The 23,906-nt window shown below is 39.6% G+C and overlaps 2 protein-coding genes across 4 annotated transcripts; one reads left to right on the plus strand and one right to left on the minus strand.

Moving 5' to 3' along the window:
* The first annotated feature begins 365 nt into the window (after window positions 1-365).
* fbxw12 (F-box and WD repeat domain containing 12) lies at window positions 366-18,677 on the plus strand. Of its 3 annotated transcripts, none has more exons than XM_078950454.1 (10): window positions 366-546; window positions 12,306-12,343; window positions 15,432-15,586; window positions 15,679-15,803; window positions 16,583-16,789; window positions 16,893-17,057; window positions 17,193-17,403; window positions 17,671-17,852; window positions 17,944-18,074; window positions 18,204-18,677. In XM_078950454.1, exons 1-10 carry the CDS (start codon window positions 445-447, stop codon window positions 18,301-18,303), a joined length of 1,416 nt encoding a protein of 471 aa, XP_078806580.1. In that variant the 5' UTR covers window positions 366-444; the 3' UTR covers window positions 18,304-18,677. The 3 variants fall into 3 exon arrangements, with proteins under 3 accessions (XP_078806580.1, XP_004070590.2, XP_004070837.2); XM_004070542.5 differs by lacking the exons at window positions 12,306-12,343; window positions 15,432-15,586; window positions 15,679-15,803; ... (4 more) ...; window positions 17,944-18,074; window positions 18,204-18,677 and adding exons at window positions 656-693; window positions 6,973-7,139; window positions 7,232-7,356; ... (4 more) ...; window positions 8,991-9,121; window positions 9,251-9,604 and having other exon boundaries at window positions 375-546; XM_004070789.5 differs by lacking the exon at window positions 366-546 and adding an exon at window positions 12,004-12,195.
* Window positions 17,494-22,957, minus strand: ptpdc1b (protein tyrosine phosphatase domain containing 1b). The gene is made up of 10 exons (XM_004070788.5): window positions 22,693-22,957; window positions 22,391-22,466; window positions 21,518-21,683; window positions 21,337-21,417; window positions 21,134-21,252; window positions 20,919-21,056; window positions 19,389-20,374; window positions 19,134-19,316; window positions 18,934-19,044; window positions 17,494-18,858 (listed from the first exon to the last, which is right to left on the minus strand). Exons 2-10 carry the CDS (start codon window positions 22,434-22,436, stop codon window positions 18,730-18,732), a joined length of 1,959 nt encoding a protein of 652 aa, XP_004070836.1. The 5' UTR covers window positions 22,437-22,466; window positions 22,693-22,957; the 3' UTR covers window positions 17,494-18,729.
* Between the last annotated feature and the right edge of the window lie 949 nt (window positions 22,958-23,906).

The following is a 23,906-nucleotide window of genomic DNA, read 5'->3' on the forward strand; positions in this document are numbered from 1 at the left end:
CTCTGAATTCACCTTGACTGATTAGAGCTACTATCAATCTTAATTTTCCAAAATATATAAGTAGTGTTTCTTTTTTAAAGCACGACAAGTTAAGCTTCCAAAACGTGCCACAAAACCCACAAAGTAACTATAGAAGCATTAAAGTTGCAATTTAATCCGCAGAGACAAACTGGATTATAATTAACATACATTACAGCGTTTCAACTAATAGTTTTATATGATTTAACTTTAAATCACTGATTTTATTAAGGTTAATATTATTTATTTGTGTCACGCACTTTGCTGCAAACCTCGGTGCGTCTCTGCGCTGAAAATGTTACAATGGCGACATCTAGCGGCAGGATGGGGCTTGTCCTTCAAAGCAAAACCAGTTTGTCCCTTTTCTCTTCCTGTACTCTCCGTCCCCGGAGGAGGCTGGTGGAGTTTCTACAATCTGAAGTCACGATGGATGATTCTTCTCATCCACAAGTGACCACTGACTGCCTTATATGCATTTTTACATATCTGAGCGAGGAAGATTTAATCCGTGTTTCAAGCGTTTGTAAGGTAATGCCTCTGAAAGTAAAGGATAAGGAGTGTCGGAAATGCGGAAGTGGTTGAAAAGACAGTTTGGAAAATAGGTGTGTTTAAATATCTAGATGTGTGTTATTTCCAGGACTGGCATGACGCTGCCGAGACTCCCTGGTTATGGAGGTGAGTTAACTGCACTTTTTTTCCAACCCGACTAGAATAGACCCATAAAGTGGAGTGGTAATACCTGTTTTTAATTTCATGTGCTGACAGGCATTTACATTGCATCACCAACATTTTTTTTTTTTTACTAAAAATGTGTTTTCTGGATTATCTTAATTTTCAGTCTAATAGTTAACCCTCTCCTGTGTTTCTTTTAGTACACACATCCCCAAATGTAGTTTGGCAACCATATAATATACACACATGGCAGTTTCATTCACAGAATAATCAAATTAAAATAAAAACTTTATTAGTTTATTCGTGTACAAATCAAGTCAGGGCAAGTATAAGCAAATGTTTATTTCTACAGAATCCTCAGTTAAATTCACAGTGCTTCAAAATAGTAAACACTCTTAAAATTACAAGATGTCATTCTCATATCACAGACTAAACCAAATGTATCACAGTAAAAGACAAATTTGGATGAATGACATCTAGACGTTAAACACTTAATGGAGTCATTCTGTCAAATTACAAAGGGAGGGCATTCCAAAACCGAGTAGTCGCAGCTGTAAATGCAAGGTCTATTATGGTTTTACTGCGAGGGTTTTGGGATTACGGGTATAATATCATTAGGAAATGGACATATAATCACAAAAATAGTAGAGTGAAATAAGTCAAATTAAAATATACAATTAGAGGCAAGACAAAAGACAACTTTAAATAACAATACTTTTTTGCAATACTTTGATAAACTATTACAGTTTTTTGTTTATGTTTGAAATACGTTTAAGACTTGAAAATATCTGAAAAGTAATTCAAAAAGATCGTAAACAAAGGACTTGTTTTTTTTTCCCATTTACATTTAAGTATTTGCACAAAATGATGACAAGGTTGATACAAATATTTGTTGTGTTTACCTACTTTTAACAGAAGCACTATGCAGTTTCTCATTGCTAAACACTATCTCTAACCCAGGGGATCAGCAACTTGAGGCCCCGGAGCCACATGTGACTCATTCATCCCTCCATTGTGACTCTTTGGCTTTGAAAAAAATATTAACAATTTAAATAAATAATAGGTTTGTAGTTTGTTTTAGTTAATTAGGTTTTTGTCATTTAGATTTCGAGTTTAACAAACAAGCAAAATGATGGTAAAGGTTTAATTTAATTTTAAAATTGGATTCTACACCTATCATGTCATGTTCTGAATTTTATGGTAAAAAAATAGAAATGTGATGAAGGCGCAACATAGTCATGATAAAAGATAGTATCATGTTTGTTTTCTTGCATTTTTAATTAAAGTGAATCCTTATTTGACAGGATGTCTTTTATTTTGAAAAGGAACTTGTATGTGCTGCTGTCAAAAGTAAAAGAAGTCAAATTTGTTACACATTAAAAATGAGCACAGTTCTAATTAAGTCATTGCAAATGCATGAAAGCTACATTTTATAAATGAATAGTTTAATGACCACAAACACAAATAAAGTGTAAATGATGGAACAATAAAGTGGAGCTTTGGAGCTCTCGCTTGTTTTGTTCTGGAAGAGAATGGACATAATGGCTCTTTTTGCTTTACAGGTTGCAGCGCCCTTCACAGATTTAAAGTCAGGCCCATAAATATTTCGACAGAGACATTCTTTCTAATTTTGTTTCTGTACATTACCACAGTGAATTTCAAATAAAACAACTCAGATGCCATTGAAGTGCAGACTTTCAGCTTTTATTCCATGGGTTGAACAAAAATATTGCATAAAAATGTGAAAAACTAAAGCATTTTTTAAACACAATCCCTTCATTTCATGGGCTTGTAAATACACTGACCAAAAATATAAACGCAACACTTTTGTTATTGCTCCCATTTTCATGGTATGAACTCAAAGATGTGAAACATTTTCCACATACACAAAATAACCAGTTCTCTGAAATATTGTTCACAAATATGTCTAAATCTGCGATAGTGAGCACTTCTCCTTTGCCAAGACAATCCATCCCACCTCACAGGTGTGCCATATCAAGATGCTGATTAGACAGCATGATTATTGCACAGGTGTGCCTTAGACTGGCCACAAGAAAAGCCCACTCTGAAATCTTCAGTTGTATCACACAGCACAAAGCCACAGATGTCGCAAGTTTTGAGTAGGGGTGTAAGAAAAAATCGATTCGGCAATACTTCATTTGGCAATACTTTTATCGATTCAAAATGCTGCCAGGACAATATTTATTTAATTATTTCTGGGCGTCCCTCAGTGTCTGACTCTCGTTGTCCACTTCACCCTACGGCCGCTAGTTGGCAGCAGAGCACACGGAGCCTCTTTGAGCAGCTTTACTCTCCACAAGACAACAGGAAGACTGCAGCCAGAGGCAGCTTGTTCTGTTGTTATTAGACATGAACTACTTAGTTTTTACTTGGAATGGATACAAAACAGAAACTCTGAGCCATGTTGCTGCCAGTAAGATATGAAAACGTGGATTGCTGTGCTTTTTAGCGGCTCAGATAAATAAGATAGATAATGAAGCACGGCAGCAGCTAATATGCTAATGCGCTCAGCATCTGCTAAAATGCTATCGGCAAAGCGGGCCAAAGTTCTGCAGAACCTCCCAGCAACAGATTCTAGTTTCGCGACCTGTTGGATCATGGGATGTGTACAATGCTCTGAAAATAGGCCGACATGTCAGATCGTGGCGAGGAGCGTTACCAGTTACTTCCATGTGTGAGAAGCGTGGCTGCAAAGGTGCAGCAGAGCAGACTGATATGTAAACAAAGCCCCTTTTGTGTCACATTAAAGCAACTTTCCTTTGTTCTGTCATGCTGCCTCATCATTACACTTTGTTGTTTCTGGAAAGAATCAGTGTGTCCCCCCCCACCCCACCCTTTATATTTGAAGCACCATTCAGGCTCCTGAACTGTTTAAAAGCACTAGAGAAGCTACATTAAGCAATGCTGAAAATAAACAGCATTTTATTTCCCCAATAGAAACGTATTGGTTAAGGCTCATTCATTCTTTGTTTTTTTTCTTACACTGAAAAATATATATTTTTTTGGAAATCAGACAATGCTAACCGTTCCCTTTCTATATTTTAACTTACCAAAATAAAAGCACTATGAAGAAGACATTAAAATTCAGGTTTAGTTTTTTCAAAGTCATATTAAAAAAAACAGAAAGGAAATATGTTTCGGTGAAATATTGGGATGTGTATCGTATCGCGGGGTGCGTATCGGGATACGTATCGTATCGCCAGACTCTTGCCAATACACACCCCTAGTTTTGAGGGAGCGTGCAATTGGCTTGCTGATAGCAGGAATGTCTACTAGAGCTGTTGCTACGGAAATGAATGTCCATTTCTCCACCATAAGCCGTCTCCAAAGGCGTTTCCGAGTATTTGGTAGTACATCCAACCGGCCTCACAACAGCAGACCACGTTTAACCACACCAGCCCAAGACCTCCACATCCAGCATGACCACCTCCAAGATTGTCTGAGACCAGCCACTCGGACAGCTGCTGAAACAATCGGTTTGCATAACCACAGAATTTCTGCACAAACTGTCAGAAACTGTCACAGGGAAGCTCATCTGCATGCTCGTCGTCCTCATCGAGGACTCCAGTTCGTCGTTGTAGCCGACTTGAGTGGGCAAATGCTCACATGCGATGGGGTCTGGCACATTGGAGAGGTGTTCTCTTCACGGATAAATCCCAGTTTACACTGTCCAGGGCAGATGGCAGACAGCGTGTGTGGCGTTGTGTGGATGAGCGGTTTTCTGATGTCAATGTTGTGGATCGAGTAGCCCATGGTGGTGGTGGTGTTATGGTATGGACAGGCATATGTTATGGACGAAGAACACAGGTGGATTTCATTGATGGCATTTTGAATGCACAGAGATACCGTGACGAGATCCTGGGGCCCATTGTTGTGCCGTACATCCAACAACATCACCTCATGTTGTAGCATGATAATGCACGGCCCCATGTTGCAAGGATCTGTACACAATTCTTGGAAGCTGAAAACATCCCAGTTCTTGCATGGCCAGCATACTCACCGGACCCATTGAGCATGTTTGGGATGCTCTGGATCGGCGTATACGACAGCGTGTCCTAGTTCCTGCCAATATCCAGCAACTTCGCACAGCCATTGAAGAAGAGTGGACCAACATTCCATAGGCCACAATAGACAACCTGATCAACTCTATGCGAAGGAGATGTGTCGCACTTCATGAGGCAAATGGTGGTCATACCAGATACTGACTGGTTGTCTGAGTCCCCTGACCCCCTCAATAAAAGAAACCTGAAGATTTCAGAGTGGCCTTTTCTTGTGGCCAGTCTAAGGCACACCTGTGCAATAATCATGCTGTCTAATCAGCATCTTGATATGGCACACCTGCGAGGTGGGATGGATTGTCTTGGCAAAGGAGAAGTGCTCACTATCACAGATTTAGACAGATTTGTGAACAATATTTCAGAGAACTGGTTATTTTGTGTATGTGGAAAATGTTTCACATCTTTGAGTTCATACCATAAAAAATGGGAGCAATAACAAAAGTGTTGCGTTTATATTTTTGGTCAGTGTAATTGGACAATGGACTTCCATGTTATTGCATGGGCAGATGTGGGCAATTCTCTTGTTATGTCATTATGAGTGAAGCAGATGAAAGGCCTGGAGTTGATTAGAGGACTCGTGCTTGTATTTTGAAGATTTTGCTGTAAACAGACAACATGTGGTCAAAGGAGCTCTCCATGCAGGTGAAATGAGCCACCATTAACCCTTGTGCTATCTTAGCACCCCACCCTTATTTTGAAATGTTCTCCTTACCATGATAAAGGTGGAGAGGATTTCATGTAATCCATGGACACAAGTGAGGTTCACAAATCATTGAAGAAAAAAGGTTTAGCGCACTGTCTAGTGTGTCTAGATGACCCAACTCCCAATGTTAGAGTGCCTAGGATAGCACAAGGGTTACGCTGAGAAAACAGAAAAAAAACATGCCAGAAATTGCTACAGTATTAGGAGTGGCAAAATCAACAGTGGGGTCCATCCTGAGGAAGAAAGAAAGCACTGGTGAACTCAGCAACGCAAAAAGACCTGGACGTCCACGGAAGACAACAGTGGTGGATGATCGCAGAATCATTTCCATGGTGAAGAGGAACCCGTTCACAACAGCCAACCAAGTGAACAACACTCTCCAGGAGGTAGGCGTATCAATATCCAAGTCTACCATCAAAAGAAGACTGCATGAAAGTAGATACAGAGGGTACACTGCAAGATGCAAGCCACTCATAAGCCTCAAGAATAGGAAGGCTAGATTGGACTTTGCTAAAAAGCATCTAAAAAAAGCCAGCACAGTTCTGGAAAAACATTCTTTGGACAGATGAAACCAAAATCAACCTCTACCAGAATGATGGCAAGAGAAAAGTATGGAGAAGGCGTGGAGAAACTCATGATCCAAAGCACACTACATCCTCAGTAAAACACTGTGGAGGCAGTGTGATGGTCTGGGCGTGCATGGCTGCTAGTGGCACTGGGACACTAGTGTTTATTGATGAGGTGACACAGGACAGAAGCAGCTGAATGAATCCTGAGGTGTTCAGAGACACTGTCTGGACAGATCCAGGTGAATGCAGCCAAACTGATTGGGCGGCGTTTTATAATACAGATGGACAACGATCCAAAGCATACAGCCAAAGCAACTCAGGAGTTTATTAAAGCAAAGAAGTGGAATATTCTTGAATGGCCAAGTCAGTCACCTGATCTGAACCCAATTGAGCATGCATTTCACTTGTTGAAGACTAAACTTCAGACAGAAAGGCCCACAAACAAACGGCAACTGAAAGCCGCTGCAGTAAAGGCCTGGCAGAGCATTCAGAAGGAGAAAACCCAGCATCTGGTGATGTCCATGAGTTCAAGACTTCAGGCTGTCATTGCAAACAAAGGGTTTTCAACCAAATATTAGTAATGAAAATTGAATGAATGAAAAACAATTACTTACAAGCCCATGTAATAAAGGGATTGTGTTTAAAAAATGCTTTAGTTTTTCACATTTTTATACAGTCTTTTTGTTCAACCTATGAAAGAAAAAGCTGAAAGTCTGCACTTCAATGGCATCTGAGTAGTTTTATTTAAAATTCCCTGTGGTAATGTACAGAAACAAAATTAGGTAAAATGTGTCTGTCCAAATATTTATGGGTCTGACTGTATATATATTGAAGCTTTTTCTACTCTGTCAATGTGAAAAACATCAATCTTGTTTTAAAATAACACCTCAAAAGTAGGTCAAAGAACTACAAACATTTGTCTTCATCTCAGGAGGATATGCCTGCAGCACTGGAGTTTCTGCAACCTCGCAGCCCTGGGGAGTGAACATGACACTTGCTCCTGGAAAAGATATTTCCTACGCCGTAGTTTCTTGGAGGCTAACATGACAAAAGGTCAGACGGGTAGCTACACGTGCAAGGGCCTAAGAGGACATACAGGTGTGCTTTTTCTCTGTCTGGGTCAGAAATCTCCCTTTGCAGGATTTCATAATCTCACCTCAACTGCGTCTTACCGGTTTTCTGTCCTTCAGGCAAGGTGGTTGGTCTGGCGTATCTGTATGGGAATTCTAGCCACAATCCAAACCTCTGGAACATGGAGGCCACTGTTTGCAGTGCCTCGACTGATGGTACAGTCAGAGCATGGAACATCCGAAATGTCAGTCTAGCATCATTTCATCACTTACCCAGAAAGCATTTTTAATTAGTTGTAACAAGTGTGTTTTTCCTCACAGATTTAACAAACTTTTATGGGGTTGTGAAGGAAGAAAAAAAAAAAGACTCCTAAAACTATCTCCACTGCATTTGTTATCATTTAAATTGTACATGTAAATTGTACACGTCCATGATCCATCCAAAGATAAATGTCGAACTAGCTCAGTATTAAATGATGTGGTTATTGATTTTTATCATTTCCTTCTATCAGGGCGAACTTCTGTGGTGCACACCTGTGCAGAGTCCTTTGACAGGGATTATCTGCGAGGAGCAGCATCAAGTTGTGATCACATCTGACTCGAATGGTCTTATAAAGACCTGGAAGGGCCAGACTGGTAAAGAGTTAGGCTCCTTTTCTACATCATCTCCACATTGTACTTTGCTGCAGTACAGTAAAAACAACGATTGGTTCTTGACTGTGAGTTGTTAAACATTTTGGGGTACAGAATTAAAAAATGCTTCTGAAGCATTTTTTCTTCAGTAAAGCGATTCTGTTAAATGTTTTTTTGTTTGTTTGTTAGGTTGGAACCAGTCAGGGATCAGTGCACACACTGACTGGTTTTACTTTGACCACAAAATCCAGGGTTGTGGTGTGTGACTCCTTCAAAGTCGACTTACTTTTAATTTCACCTGACAAGAAGTGGGTTGTTGCTGGAACCAAGGACAGTAGTGATATATTTCCAAAGGTATTTTCTGAATAGTTTAAATGAATGTCTGCATGTCTCCTAAGTGGAGACCATTTGCAAAAATGAGGAATTCAACAGTAGTAAACATTTGCGTGTTTTGCGTAACACTAGTCCTTAGGTTATCTTTGGTGTGTTGCCAGGTGATTTCCAGTGTGAGTTTGACCTCTCCCTCTGAAGATGAAGATCCTCTGTGCCAGTCTCTGCCAGTCACTGGGTGCCATGCTGCTGTCTTTTTACCTAGTTTGCCTGCCAGGCTGGCCATTATCCACCAAAGTGGCAGCTTCAGAAACAAAAAAGCCCTGACTGTATTCGATATCAGCACTAAAAAGAAGAAGTACTCGTCAGAGATCAATGGTGAGGCGCAAAAAATATAACTTACAGGATCCTTCAGATCTCCTCCCCTGGCTGTTAGAAAACAATAATCAATGAAGGCAAAGGCACTTTTCAGAACACTTTTGTACGATTTCATTACAGTTTAATTTGAACAATGTCCACAGAAAGCACAGCATAAACTTTTGTAGTTAATTGACTTGCATGCAAAAGACTTGCAGAGGCTGTTTAACCGTAGTTTTTCATGTTTCCTCAGACCTAAACTTCTAACGATGCATTTAATTTCAGTCCAGCAAGTGGAGTCCTTCCCCTTGACGCTGCTTTCATCCGAGTCACAGATCCTCTTAGAGGCCAAGAGTAGTGACTGCATTGTGCTGGCATCTGGTCAGCAGCTGTGGGTGTACTCTCTGAAAGGAGTCCTACTCACTAGCTTTTCAGATCACATTCTGCCCATCTCCTCTATATGTGTGGTGAGCTGTTTGTCATTTGAGATGCAGAAATGTTCTCATTCACCCTTTGTTTTTGCCGTCTCTGTGAGGAGTTTTTCTTTTTCCAATTGCAGGATAGTTTTCGCGTCGTGACCGCTTCTCAGGACCTGTCTTTACGAGTGCTAACATGGAAGAACAGCAGAGACAATGGAGTGACTCTAGAGAGTCGATTCCACTTGCTGGGAGGCTCACATACAATGTCCAGGTAATCAGTGATGTGACATGTTAGTAACCGTTGATTCATTTGGAGCAAACATCTTTCCAAATACACACCAAGGATTACCACTCATCTAAACAAGGCCGCTTCTACTAACATCTCATTTGATATTTGCAGAGGGTTCACTCATGTGGCCTGTGACTACTCCAGCGTCGTGGCCTCAGTCGAAGGGGTAGATGGCAAAGATGTCCTGAAAGCATACTCCTTTACATCGTGAGCATCCCAGGCCCACGAAGAATGTTAATATATTCTTCACAAAATGTTTATGAACGCTGTACATTTTGAGGGTTCAGTGATGTTTACAGAAAAAAAAACAAATGTTGCTCATAAATCTGTGGTATTAGCAAGGCAAAGACTTACTCAGTGAAAATGCTTGTTAGGTCCTAAAGTGATGATTACAGTCAACTTTAGAGAAACTTAAAGCCACATTAACATTTTCTCCCTTTTTACAATAAAGAACTGAAAAAGGCACATTAGTTTCTTTCCTGTCTGCAGTGCACCACAGTCACTAAAGCAGTTTTGATCATTTTAGTTGGGATTCTTGTGGCTTCTCCTGCTCAGTGACCAATGACCTCATGTGTTCCAGCACACATTTCAAGGTTTTAGTCATAGACGTGTATACGTGTCTTCTATCTTCAGAGTTCATATCCATCTGTAAAAAAGAGATTTACAAGCTCCTTAAACAAATGAATCAAAAGGAAAGAGACTAAAAATCAGCATTATTTACCCAAGTGAAAGCCTTGATGGTTCGATTCAGGAATGCCACTTCAACTTCTGTTGATATCGTCAGCATTTGAGCCATGCAATGTAGTATGCAGGTTATTGTTTCTTTGGCGGCCTGAATGAAGACAGTGAAGATAAAAGCTTAAACAACTAAATGTCAGATTTGGCTTCAATTCTATTCAATTCAATTTTATTTATATTGCCCAGAATCACAACAACAGTTGTCTCAATGGGCTTCGTACCGGTAATTGTAAAGTAAACATAAAATCAAAAGGATCATGAATACATAGAATTCAATAGGAAAATTCTAAATTGAACTAACAAAACAGACCAAACTGCGCATCCCTGCCCTTAGACCCTCCTTCGCAGTACAGAAAACCCCTAAAAATAAATGGGTTCTGGAAAAAAAGAAGAAACCTCAGGGGTGTCCACGTGAAGGAGGAATCCTCCCCCAGGACGCACAGGCGGTGTAACAGAACTCTTAGAGAAGAATGAACTTATCTAACTCTACAACTACATGTTTAAATAGTCCAGCAGATGGGCTTCATCCAGATGGAGTTGGGGGGCGGCTGGGGGCACGGGACGAGCCAGAGGCAGGATTCACAAACAAGTGTAGGAGCAGTAGTAGAGGTGAGGTATATGGTCGGGTACAGGAGCACGGACGAGCCAACTGGAATTGTGGGAGAGAGGGACAGTACATAAATCACACTGCAACAAACGGAGGCATGGAGAACTGAATGATGAATAAATAATGATTAGGAAAAGAGAAGAGAAGGAGACTAGAAGTAGACGAGAATAGAGGACAGAACCCCAGTGCACCATGCTTTCCCCAGCTTCAAACTTCTACCAGCCTATTAACTAATTGTTATTGTTAAGTTTAATTCAAACATGTTAATAGTAAGTTAAATATTCTCTAATTACTAGCAAGTCTGGCAATAAGCCTGTCCAAACAGGAATGTTTTAAGCCAAACTTTGAATGTAGAAACTGTGTCGGTCTCTCTAACATGAGCTGGGAGCTTATTTCATTAGACAGGGGCTTGGTGACTAAAGGCTCTACCTCCAACTGTACTTTTAGAAATTCTAGGAACCACAAGCAGTCCCCCATTTTGTGAGCAAAGTGTTCTGTTTGGGCGGTAAGGCACTATGAGGTCTTTGATATAGGATGGGGCCATACCAGGTAAGGCCTTATAGGTAAGCAGGAGGATTTTGAACTTAATTCTAGAATCAACTGGGAGCCAGTGATCCCATGTGATCTCTTCTGCTAGTACCTGCTAACAATCTAGCTTTTGCATTCTGAACAAGCTGGAGACTTCTTAGGGAACTTTTAAGGCATGCTGCTAGCAAAGAGTTACAGTAATCCAACTCTGAGGTTTGTAGGACCTACAGTATAATGACCTCAGTTTTTTCTGGGTTAAGGAGGAGGTAATTAAATGTCATCCAGGTCTTGATGTCTCTGATGCAGGCATTCAGTTTCTCTATATGGTCATTCTGGTCAGGTGTCATGGATAAATAAAACTGCGTTTCATCTGCATAACGGTGAAAAATTAATGCTGTGTTTCCTGATTATGTTTCTTGTAAGACCCTCGCTTGTCATTGCGAGGGTGTCACAGGTAGACTTCTGGGGTGAACAAGTGCGATTATCTGTCTCCCAGTTCCTCTGCTGCTCACAAGTCTTGGGTTATATATCTGGCTCATCTGTGCGGGCCGTGTTCATGGGAGAAATGGGGCCCTGCCGAAGAATCCCACCAGGGCTGAATCTCATCGCACACACACGCACACAAGCAGACGCAGGCTCTGAATTCACCTTGACTGATTAGAGCTACTATCAATCTTATTTTTCAATAATTATTTATAAACATGTTTTTAAAAGCACAGCAGTTAAGTTAAGCTTCCCAAACGTGCCATAAAACCCACAAAGTAACTATAGAAGCATTAAAGTTACAATTTAATCCGTAGAGACAAACTGGAAAATAATTAACATACATTACAGCGTTTCAACTAATAGTTTTATATAATTAACCTTTAAATCACTGATTTTATTCAGGTTAATATTAATTATTTGTGTTGCGCACTTTGCTGCAAACCTCGGTGCGTCTCTGCGCTGAAAATGTTACAATGGCGACATCTAGCGGCAGGATGGGGCTTGTCCTTCAAAGCAAAACCAGTTTGTCCTCTTCTCTTCCTGCCCTCTCCGTCTCCGGAGGAGGCTGGTGGAGTTTCTACAATCTGAAGTCACGATGGATGATTCTTCTCATCCACAAGTGACCACCGACTGCCTTATATATATTTTTACATATCTGAGCGAGGAAGATTTAATGCGTGTTTCAAGCGTTTGTAAGGTAAAGCCTCTGAAAGTAAAGGATAAGGAGTGTCGGAAATGCGGAAGTGGTTGAATAAGACAGGAGAAAATAGGTGTGTTTAAATATCTAGATGTGTGTGTTATTTCCAGGACTGGCATGACGCTGCGGAGACTCCCTGGTTATGGAAGTGAGTTAATTGCACTTTTTTTCCCCCAACCCCACTAGAAGGCCTGTAAGGTGGAGTGGTAATACCTGTTTTTAATTTCAGGTGACACAGGCACTTGCACTATTTTTTTTTTTTTTTTTTTTTGTAAATTTGACGTCTGGATTATCTTGTTTTAAGTCTAATAATTAAGTTTGGCAACCATATATACACACATGGCAGCTTCATTCACAATTCCTTTTTTGAAACTTTGTTATCTCATTCATGTACAAATCAAGTCACGGTAAGTAATAACTACGGTGGCCGGGAGGTGCAAAACACGCTTACATTTAAGATACAGCAACAGCAAATCCCAGTACACATGAACAAATCATGAAACACAACAACAAATACTGAAACACAACAGCAAATCATGAAACACAACAGCAAATCACGAGACACAACAGCAAATCATGAAACACAACAGCAAATCACGAAACACAACAGCAAATCACGAAACACAACAGCAAATCACGAAACACAACATCAAATCATGAAACACAACAGCAAATACGGAAACACAACAGCAAATCATGAAACACAACAGCAAATACGGAAACACAACAGCAAATCATGAAACACAACAGCAAATCACGAAACACAACAGCAAATACTGAAACAACAGCAAATCCTGAGACACAACAGCAAATCACGAAACACAACAGCAAATACTGAAACACAACAGCAAATACTGAAACACAACAGCAAATCATGAAAGACAACAGCAAATACGGAAACACAACAGCAAATCATGAAACACAACAGCAAATCACGAAACACAACAGCAAATACTGAAACACAACAGCAAATCACGAAACACAACAGCAAGAACTGAAACACAACATGAAATCATGAAACACAACAGCAAATCATGAAACAAAACAGCAAATCACGAAACACAACAGCAAATACTGAAACACAACAGCAAACTAATTGTGTATGATTTTTTAAATGTTATTAATTACTGTTTTCTTAATGTGGACATTTGAAATACATGAAACAGTCCTGAAGCATTCTTGCTAGAGTGGTCTAGCGGAGAGGGAATACCCTTAATACCGGAAAAGCAAAAACTTTACCTTCTTAAACGTTGTTGTAATTTTTATTGTAGTAATACAATTGAAGAAATGCTTTTGGACTGTCTCAAGTATTGAAAATGTCCACATAAAAAAGACAGTAATAGGGAAATGTAAAAAATAATACACAATTAGTTCTATGTTACGTCACTTCCGGGACTCAGGACGTTCCGTTTCTGTTAGACGCCGTTTCTCCGCTTTCCTTTTTGTGTTTCTGTATTTTTTCATTTGTATCGAGATTGTTTTTGTAATTCAGTATTTGTTAGTTTTCATCTCTGTCATGTGTTCCGTGGTTTGCTGTTGTGTTTCAGTATTTGCTACTGTGTTTCAGTATTTGCTGTTGTGTTTCAGTATTTTTTCGTTGTTTTTTGTGATTTGCAGTTGTGTTTCAGATTTTGCTGTTGTGTTGCGGTATTTGCTGTTGTGTTTCGTGATTTGCTGTTGTGTTTCATGATTTGCTGTTGTGTTTCCGTATTTGCTGTTGTGTTTTAGTATTTGCTATTGTGTTTCAGTATTTGCTGTTGTGTTTCATGATTTGCTGTTGTGTTTCGTGATTTGCTATTGTGTTTCAGTATTTGCTGTTGTGTTTCATGATTTGCTGTTATGTTTCATGATTTGCTGTTGTGTTTCGTGATTTGCTGTTGTGTTTCCGTATTTGCTGTTGTGTTTCATGATTTGCTGTTGTGTTTCAATATTTGCTGTTGTGTTTCGTGATTTGTTCATTTGTACTGGGATTTGCTGTTGCTGTATCTTAAATGTAAGCGTGTCTTGCACCTCTCGGCCACCGTAAATAACTAAGCAAATGTTATCTATAGTACCCTTCTCAGTTAAAAATCACAGAGTGCTTCAAAATAGTAAAAACTCTTAAAATTACAAGTCGTCATATCACAGACCAATCAAAACATATCGCAGTAAAAGCCAAAATAACAGCTCTTCTGGATACAAATATCTAGAGCTGACTCTTAAAACACTTGATGGAGTCGTTCTGTCGTAATTACAAAGGTTATTGCTAAAATGAGTACAGGTAGTGACAGCTTTAAAGGCAAGGTCTCCTATGGTTTTATTGTGGGGTTTTGAGGATTTAAGGTTTAACATTATTAGGAAATGTGCATATAATCACAAAAATTGTGGAGTGAAATAATTCAAATTAAAATAGACAATTGGCAGAGGCAAGGCTAAAGACAATTTTAAATAACAATACTTTATATCTCTAACACAGGGTTTTTGGAACTTGAGGCCCCGGAGCAACATGTGACTCATTCATCCCTTCATTGGGACTCTTTGGCTTTGAAGAAAATATTAACAATTTGAATAAATAATAGGTTTGTAGTTTGTTTTAGTTAATTAGGTTTTTGTCATTTAGATTTACATTTTAACAAACAGGCAAAATGTTGGTAAAGGTTAATTTAATTTTAAAATTGGATTCTACATCTATCATGTCATGTTCTGAATTTTATGGTTAAATAAATAGAAATGTGATGAAGGCGCAACATAGTCATGATAAAAGATAGTATCATGTTTGTTTTCTTGCATTTTTAATGAAAGTGAATCTACTGCATCAGGAAGTCCTTATTTTACAGGATGTCTTTTATTTTGAAAAGGAAATTGTATGTGCTGCTGTCAAAAGTAAAAGAAGTCAAATTTGTTACACCTAAAAAAATTAACACAGTTCTAGTTAAGTCATTGCAAATGCAAGACTTGCATGTAGTTTCACAAATGCATGAAAGCTACATTTTATAAATGAATAGTTTAATGACCACAAACATAAATAAAGTGTAAATGTTGGAACAATAAAGTGGAGCTTTGGAGCTCTCGCTTGTTTTTTTCTGGAAGAGAATGGACCAAATGGTTCTTTTTGCTTTACAGGTTGCAGCGCCCTTCACAGATTTAAATTCACTGAAGCTTTTTCTACTCTGTCAATGTGATAATACGTTGATCTTGTTTTAAAATAACACCTCAAAAGTAGGTCAAAGAACTACAAACATTTGTCTTCATCTCAGGAGGATATGCCTGCAGCACTGGAGTTTCTGCAACCTCGCAGCCCTGGGGAGTGAACATGACACTTGCTCCTGGAAAAGATATTTCCTACGCCGTAGTTTCTTGGAGGCTAACATGACAAAAGGTTACACATGCACGAGCCTAAGTGGACATACAGGTGTGCTTTTTCTCTGTCGGGGTCAGAAATCTCCCTTTGCAGGATTTCATAATCTCACCTCAACTGGGTCTCACATGTTTTCTGTCCTTCAGGCAAGGTGGTTGGTCTGGCGTATCTGCATGGGAATCCTAGCCACAATCCAAACCTCTGGAACATGGAGGCCACTGTTTGCAGTGCCTCGACTGATGGTACAGTCAGAGCATGGAACATCCGAAATGTCAGTCTAGCATCATTTCATCACTCACCCAGAAAGCATTTTTAATTAACTGTAACAAGTGTGTTTTCCCTCACAGAGTTAACACACTTTTATGGGGTTGTGAAGGAAGGAAAAAAAAAGACTCCTAAAACTATATCCACTGCGTATTTTTATCATTTAAATTGTACATTTCCAACATCCAAATGAATCACTCTTTAAAGAAATTAACAATTTCCAGAATTTAAATTGCTGTAGTGGAATTCAGAGCAGAATGAGACTGAAAAACAGCTTCTACCCACAAGCTGTTCCCCCCTTGGAGCCTGACTTTATTTCCAGCTATGAAAAAGAAAGTTTTTGCTTTCAAGTAGATGCCAAATTAAGGTAATTTTAGAGCCAAAGTGGTTTACATCAATAGGCTTCAAGGGATTAAATCCACACCTACCTTCTCCATGGCGGTTGTTGCGAATGCAAAAAAGTAAACGGTGCTCATTTCCCAACACAGTTACTACATAAACAGTTTCAAATATAGATTGCCCATTTTTAGACAATATCCCCCAGTGTTTTTTCTTTTAAAATTGTTTGTGTTGCTTGTTGTTTTTAAATCTAAATGAATGACAATTATGTTCTTAAATACAAGGTTCTACTCACATGTTATTTAAACTAAATTAGTACTTCCATTTAAACCATGTGTTTCAGATAGCACTCTCTTGATAGTTCCTGCTTTCATTTTAAAGATAAATGTCGAACTAGCTCAGTATTAAATGATGTGGTTATTGATTTTTATCATTTCCTTCTATCAGGGCGAACTTCTGTGGTGCACACCTGTGCAGAGTCCTTTGACAGGGATTATCTGCGAGGAGCAGCATCAAGTTGTGATCACATCTGACTCGAATGGTCTTATAAAGACCTGGAAGGGCCAGACTGGTAAAGAGTTAGGCTCCTTTTCTACATCATCTCCACATTGTACTTTGCTGCAGTACAGTAAAAACAACGATTGGTTCTTGACTGTGAGTTGTTAAACATTTTGGGGTACAGAATTAAAAAATCCTTCTGAAGCATTTTTTCTTCAGTAAAGCGACTCTGTTAAATGTTTTTTTGTTTGTTTGTTAGGTTGGAACCAGTCAGGGATCAGTGCACACACTGACTGGTTTTACTTTGACCACAAAATCCAGGGTTGTGGTGTGTGACTCCTTCAAAGTCGACTTACTTTTAATTTCACCTGACAAGAAGTGGGTTGTTGCTGGAACCAAGGACAGTAGTGATATATTTCCAAAGGTATTTTCTGTTTAAATGCATGTCTGCATGTCTCCTAAGTGGAGACCATTTGCAAAAATGAGGAATTCAACAGTAGTAAACATTTGCGTGTTTTGCGTAACACTAGTCCTTAGGTTATTTTTGGTGTGTTCCCAGGTGATTTCCAGTGTGAGTTTGACCTCTCCCTCTGAAGATGAAGATCCTCTGTGCCAGTCTCTGCCAGTCACTGGGTGCCATGCTGCTGTCTTTTTACCTAGTTTGCCTGCCAGGCTGGCCATTATCCACCAATGTGGCAGCTTCAGAAACAAAAAAGCCCTGACTGTATTCGATATCAGCACTAAAAAGAAGTACTCGTCAGAGATCAATGGTGAGGCGCAAAAAATATCATAACTTACAGGATCCTTCAGATCTCCTCCCCTGGCTGTTAGAAAACAATAATCAATGAAGGCAAAGGCACTTTTCAGAACACTTTTGTACGATTTCATTACAGTTTAATTTGAACAATGTCCACAGAAAGCACAGCATAAACTTTTGTAGTTAATTGACTTGCATGCAAAAGACTTGCAGAGGCTGTTTAACTGTAGTTTTTCATGTTTCCTCAGACCTAAACTTCTAACGATGCATTTCATTTCAGTCCAGCAAGTGGAGTCCTTCCCCTTGACGCTGCTTTCATCCGAGTCACAGATCCTCTTAGAGGCCAAGAGTAGTGACTGCATTGTGCTGGCATCTGGTCAGCAGCTGTGGGTGTACTCTCTGAAAGGAGTCCTGCTCACTAGCTTTTCAGATCACATTCTGCCCATCTCCTCTATATGTGTGGTGAGCTGTTTGTCATTTGAGATGCAGAAATGTTCTCCTTCACCCTTTGTTTTTGCCGTCTCTGTGAGGAGTTGTTTTTTTTGTGATGCAGGATAGTTTTCGCCTCGTGACCGCTTCTCAGGACGTCTCTTTACGAGTGCTAACATGGAGGAACAGCAGAGACAATGGAGTGACTCTAGAGAGTCATTTTTACTTGCGGGGAGGCTCTCGTGCAATGTCCAGGTAATCAGTGATGTGACATGTTAGTAACCGTTGATACATTTGGAGCGACCATCTTTCCAACTACACACCAAGGATTACCACTCATCTAAACAAGGCCGCTTCTACTAACATCTCATTTGATATTTGCAGAGGGTTCACTCATGTGGCCTGTGACTACTCCAGCGTCGTGGCCTCACTTGAAGGGGTAGATGGCATAGATGTCCTGAAAGCATACTCCTTTACAACGTGAGCATCCCAGGCCAAAAAAAAATGTTAATATATTCTTCACAAAATGTTTATGAACGCTGTACATTTTGAGGGTTCAGTGATGTTTACAGAAAAACAAAACAAATGTTGCTCATAAATTTGTGGTATTAGCAAGGCAAAGACTTACTGAGTGAAAATGCTTGTTAGGTCCTAAAGAAAAAGCTGTTTCCTTTTTTTGTGTTTGGGTTTAAGGCAAAATGCTTCTCAAAAAATAATCTGTTCTTCAATGTGTTTCTGTCATTCTTGAGAATGGTCAAACAAAACGCAGGCAGCTGTGATGATTATAGTCAATTTTAGAGACACTTAAAGCCACATAAACACTTGCTACTTTTTTACAATAAAGAACTGAAAAAGGCACATTAGTTTCTTTCCTGTCTGCAGAGCACCACAGTCACTAAATCAGTTTTGATCATTTTAGTTGGGATTCTTGTGGCTTCTCCTGCTCAGTGACCAATGACCTCATGTGTTCCAGCACACATTTCAGGGTTTTAGTCATAGACGTGTATACGTGTCTTCTATCTTCAGAGTTCATATCCATCTGTCAAAAAAAGATTTATAAGCTCCTAAAACAAATTAATCAAAAGGAAAGAGACTAAAAATCAGCATTATTTACCCAAGTGAAAGCCTTGATGGTTCGATTCAGGAATGCCACTTCTACTTCTTTTGATATCGTCAGCATTTGAGCCATGCAATGTAGTATGCAGGTTATTGTTTCTTTGGCGGCCTGAATGAAGACAGTGAAGATAAAAGCTGAAACAACTAAATGTCAGATTTTGCTTGTTAAAACTAGAACTGGATAGAGAAACCTCTGACCTGATCAAGACTGTCAAGCACAGTTTGTGCATCACAATCGTTGTGGCTCATGGCTTCTGCATCTTGGATGGAGATGACGGGCTCTTTCAGCTGTTCTAACCATGCCCACATGAGCCCAGTCAGGACAAAGGGATCACGCTCCATGCACAGTCTCTCCCATGCACCGCCTTGGTTCAGCTCTCCCTGCACACAGTTCAGCACTTTTATCTTTACATCCAACGGTATATCACTAAATCAAGTCATTGCAACCATTACCTGCCAGGTAAGCACTTTGTTTTTGTGCTCTTCTTGCCCCTCTAGAAACAGGTCCACAGCCAGGGCCTGTGCCACCAGCAACCTCCTGCCATCCAGAGATAGCTCTGATTGCAGGGTGATGAAGGGAACTTCAGACTGCTCCTCTTCTTTATCGTGATATTTTTTCCCATTTAGAGCCCGCTCCTCCCTCTGCTCAGCCTTCCACCTGGACAACATGCTACCCTTTTTGGGGGGTTGATTGTTTCCCACCGACTCGCTACGGTGGATTACTTTCTTCTTTAGTTTCTTGAGCACTATGGTCCCATCGTTTTGCTGGTTCTTGACTTGCCAAAGAGAGCCCGTAGAGCTGTGGGAGACTTCTGATGGGTAGTCTCTCTGACCTTGGCTTGAACATGAGGGGAGCTTTGTCTCAGATTTGGAGATAGATGTCAGTGGTTGTGTGAGGAGATTGAGCTGAGAGCTCAGCCCCCTCAAGTCAGAGTCACTGTAGCTCAGACTTTTGCGGTGGTAGAAGATGGGCGGCTCGTTAAAGTGCCTCGGTAAAATTGGCGATCCCGGTAACCGTGGCTCCCGAGTATGAAAGTCGGGACCCATCTTCTCAATGACACTCAAAGTCATTTCTATGTCTTGAATGTCAGGGGCCTCCAGTATATCCTCCTCAATCACCTGCCGATTCTCTGCGATGTCAACCAGCAGCCTGCACACAAGCTGGACTATCTTTGGAAGATGTCTTAACTCCTTTCGCTCGTAACCATGCAGCATGTGTCTCTGGCGGTTTAGGTACTGGGACAGGGTAACGGGGATGGAACGTGGCTCAGCTTGGGAAAACACAGTCCTCAAAGGGGCAAGGAACTGGACGAACTCTCTGACACAACGCAGCTGACTTCTAGTCTGGATGGAGTTAGGTCTTTTGGCACGGACATATGAAATAGCCTGATTAGCGGTCATCCTGGTTGCATAGGCCAAGAAACATGCTATTAAAACTCCTATAGGAAAAGAGAGAAAAGGATTCACCATATGCTATTGCAAGTTATTGAAAGTTTAGGATTTCTCAATAACTTTAAAGTCCCACTCCAATCATCTTCCTGGTGGTCTTTTAATTATTATAATGCCATTTTAAACCAAAATTTTAAAAACGGTGTTGTTTTCTTTGACATACTTTCTGCAGAGAGACAGAAGTTTCTTAGAAATTTGCCTCTGAGTTGTGAGCAGGACTGTTGGCTTGGAGGATGCAAGTGGATGCATCAGAATAAAGCGCAGCAGGAAAACTGTGGCCCGCCGGCTGTAGCACCAACTGGATGTCCCAACTACAGACTTTTGTCAATGACACTTTTGCCTCTGCTCCTAATTCACAACAGTTTAAATTAACGTAAAAAAATATTCAGGAATGCAATCTTAACCTTAATTTTCTTTATATATGTCTTCCACCATGAAAAAAGCCACAAGAACATATCATAAACACCCAAAACCCGATTGTTTTTATTGGAGAGGGTCTCTAAGCCTTTTGTACACATTTCCTCAAAAATCTACCTGTTCTGCCGAGGCCAGCGTGACAGTGGACCGCTACTTTTCCCTCCTGCAGTGCAAAAGCCATCACCTTCACCATGTCCAACATTGTGGTGAGGTTGGCCACTCCGTAGTCACACCAGCCGTAATTATAGAAAAAAACTTAGAGCATAACATGGTTTAGTTTTTCCTTTCAGACTTACTGTCGAATTATTCTAAAGACATACCAAAGTACATACTGTTGTTTTCCATAAAGACCTCTGGACGATATGAAAACCCGCTATCTGGCTCCAGAGGCTTTCCACAGCTCGCATGCTCTCCTACCATCTGTAGGTTGATGACCGATTTGATGCCATTCCTTCAAACAGCAAAGATGTTTTTATCATTTTTTACCTCAGAAACCTTTAGAAAGGTACTGACCGAGAAACAAAGGAGTGCATACCTTTTAAACTGATTGATTACGTCAAACTTTTCAATAATTTCCGTTGAAGGTCTGGACATGGCAAGAAGATGCTCTGTGATCCTGTAACCACAGTAACAGAATTATAATGTTAAATTCAAGCCCTTGACAAGTCAGTGAGGTAAAATGATTTGGAAAATTAAACTAAAGAAATGATGGTTACCAGGAGGAGTAGAGGCCCTTTATGGCCTGTTGGTCTTCTCTCCAGTAAGCAGGGTTATCATATTTGCAGTCTTCACCTCCACACCCGATTGAGCACTGCATGTGTCCAGGGATGACATATCGTATAGCTTCTCCTACTATTGTGTATTTTGCTCTGGGAGCTTTTACTGTTGTATTTTTTTGGAAACAGGAAAAGAAAAGTAATCCATAAATAGCTCAATTGTATAGGGCTTTACTACCTTCTTAGAAAGCCCAAAGTGCTTTACAGTCACTGTCCCATTCACACACATTCACATACACATTCACACACTGAAGCCGCTCCACTGCCGAACATTGACAACAACCCATAGCCACCAGAAGCAATGCTGAGTTCAGTGTCTTGCCCAAAGGGGCGGGAACCAAACCTGTGATTTTCCGATCAGAGGTCTACCGCTCTACCTCTGCACCATGGTAAGCATAGTCTACTCTCAGTGAAACTTTCTTCTATAAATAAAGCTAAAAAAAAAAGGTATGAACAAAGATTCAAAGTGATGTTTTTCAATGAATTAATTCTTTAAAATTAACTCTATTTTTTTAATTGTAGGTTTCGGAACCGTATTTAGATACTTTGAAAGAACATTTCACACACCCAACCAAGTCCCTATGAAGTAGGTTAAACTGTTTCGGTTAAATGATTAAGATAATCAGTTGTGTGATCTGACTTGGACGTGTTTAATCCTTGGTTGGCACTAATGATCTGTCATGAGGGCATTACAGTAAAAATAGCCCCTCATCCTCTGTATTTAAAAAGTATTTTCATGTAGCTGCATTGTGCTTTAGTCAGTAAAATTATGTAGTTTCTGTTTTTTCCTTTTTTTTTTTTTTTTTTACTTACTGTATTCCATCAGAGCTCCACCTCCTATCTTTACATGAAATGCCATGTGGACTCAGACTGAGCGTCATATCAAAGACTGAAAACACAAAGGTTAAAAATTATTATGCACACTTATGTGTACTATGGTTTAAATAAGCAAGGAAATAGTGTTTTAGAGAATTGAAATGTTATTCTTGGCTGATAAGAATACAAAAAAAAGTTCCAAAAATACCCCACAAAACAGTAAAGTACAAAGTACTTATCTTGTAAAGAAATACAAACTAACAAAAAATAAAAAATGAAACGGAGAAAAGCGGGTTTACCTCTGGTACCATAAATGTGATGCTGACGACTGCTGTCTGGTGAAGAGTCCCTTCAAAACTACTGTTACCAGTATTTCTCAAACCAAATTGTCATTCCTTCTTTTGCTCTGTGGAAAATCAATCCTGTGGCCTTCCTGCTGCCCCCTGTGTCAGGTTATCTTCATAGAGCGAGGTAAGGGAGCCTGAAGTCTCCTTCCTTAAAGGCCATCTGTGAATTATCAAATGTGGGGTCAGTGTCTTCAGAGGGAGCAAAAAAGATTGTGTGAGCAGTTCTAGCACTCCACAGCTCCGCAGGTTATTCCTGACTCCTCCCAGATTAGACCACTAATCTTATTAAGAACAAGTATAAAACAGAATGCTTGCTCCTCAACAAAAACGTCTGGCAGCTGTCTTCTCATCAATTACATATTACACATTTATTTGCGTGTGTCCAGCCTGTTTTGCAAGAACTTTTTCTTCACCTCACATGATGGATGAAGGAAAAATATGTCCTGATTGAATTAGATGTTGACACAGCATTAAAAAACAACAATAAATAAATGTCCTATGACACTTTTCATGCAAGTGTTTTTGATGTCAGGACGTTTAGTCCATCTTGTTTTCCAAACCTCTGTGACATAGCAGGTCTATGAAATCCTATTGGCTTACATTCTGCTTCAGGAAAGCTGGTTAGCTTCAGGTCAACCAGCAGAGATCAGTTCATGACGTTGGTGAGACCTTCAAGTCATCTTATCTGAACCAAAGCAACAATTCTGGTATCTGAATTTTGGTTCAGTCTAACACAAAAAAGATTCTACCCATTCAAATCGTTCTTGTAAACATTAATTTCCTGTTTGTTTGCCGTTAACATTATGTTAATGGCATTAACATTAATATCTATATGCTTTTACAAGAATGGCATTAATGCTGATATGGATAGTTTTGTTAAATACAAATTGCTAGGTAAATAACTAGAGAAGAGAACTAGAGAAGACTAAATAGTATTCAGTTAATTTAAAATTTGAAATGCTTCATAATTTTAATTTAAGTGACTTAAATATTGAAAATAACAGTTGGGTTTTTTACAGAATTAAAAAGCATTATATACATACATCCACTTTTGAGTTTGTAAGAACTTTTATTTATTTATTTATTTATTTATATTTTCAAAAAAGGTAAATGTATTATTAACTATTAATGTATTATTTCATTTCAGGGGCTGCACTGTGGGGCAG

Source organism: Oryzias latipes, chromosome 7 (genome assembly GCF_053564925.1).
Source record: "Oryzias latipes strain Hd-rR chromosome 7, Olatipes_Hd-rR_3.1".
In the NCBI taxonomy this organism is placed as follows: domain Eukaryota; kingdom Metazoa; phylum Chordata; class Actinopteri; order Beloniformes; family Adrianichthyidae; genus Oryzias; species Oryzias latipes.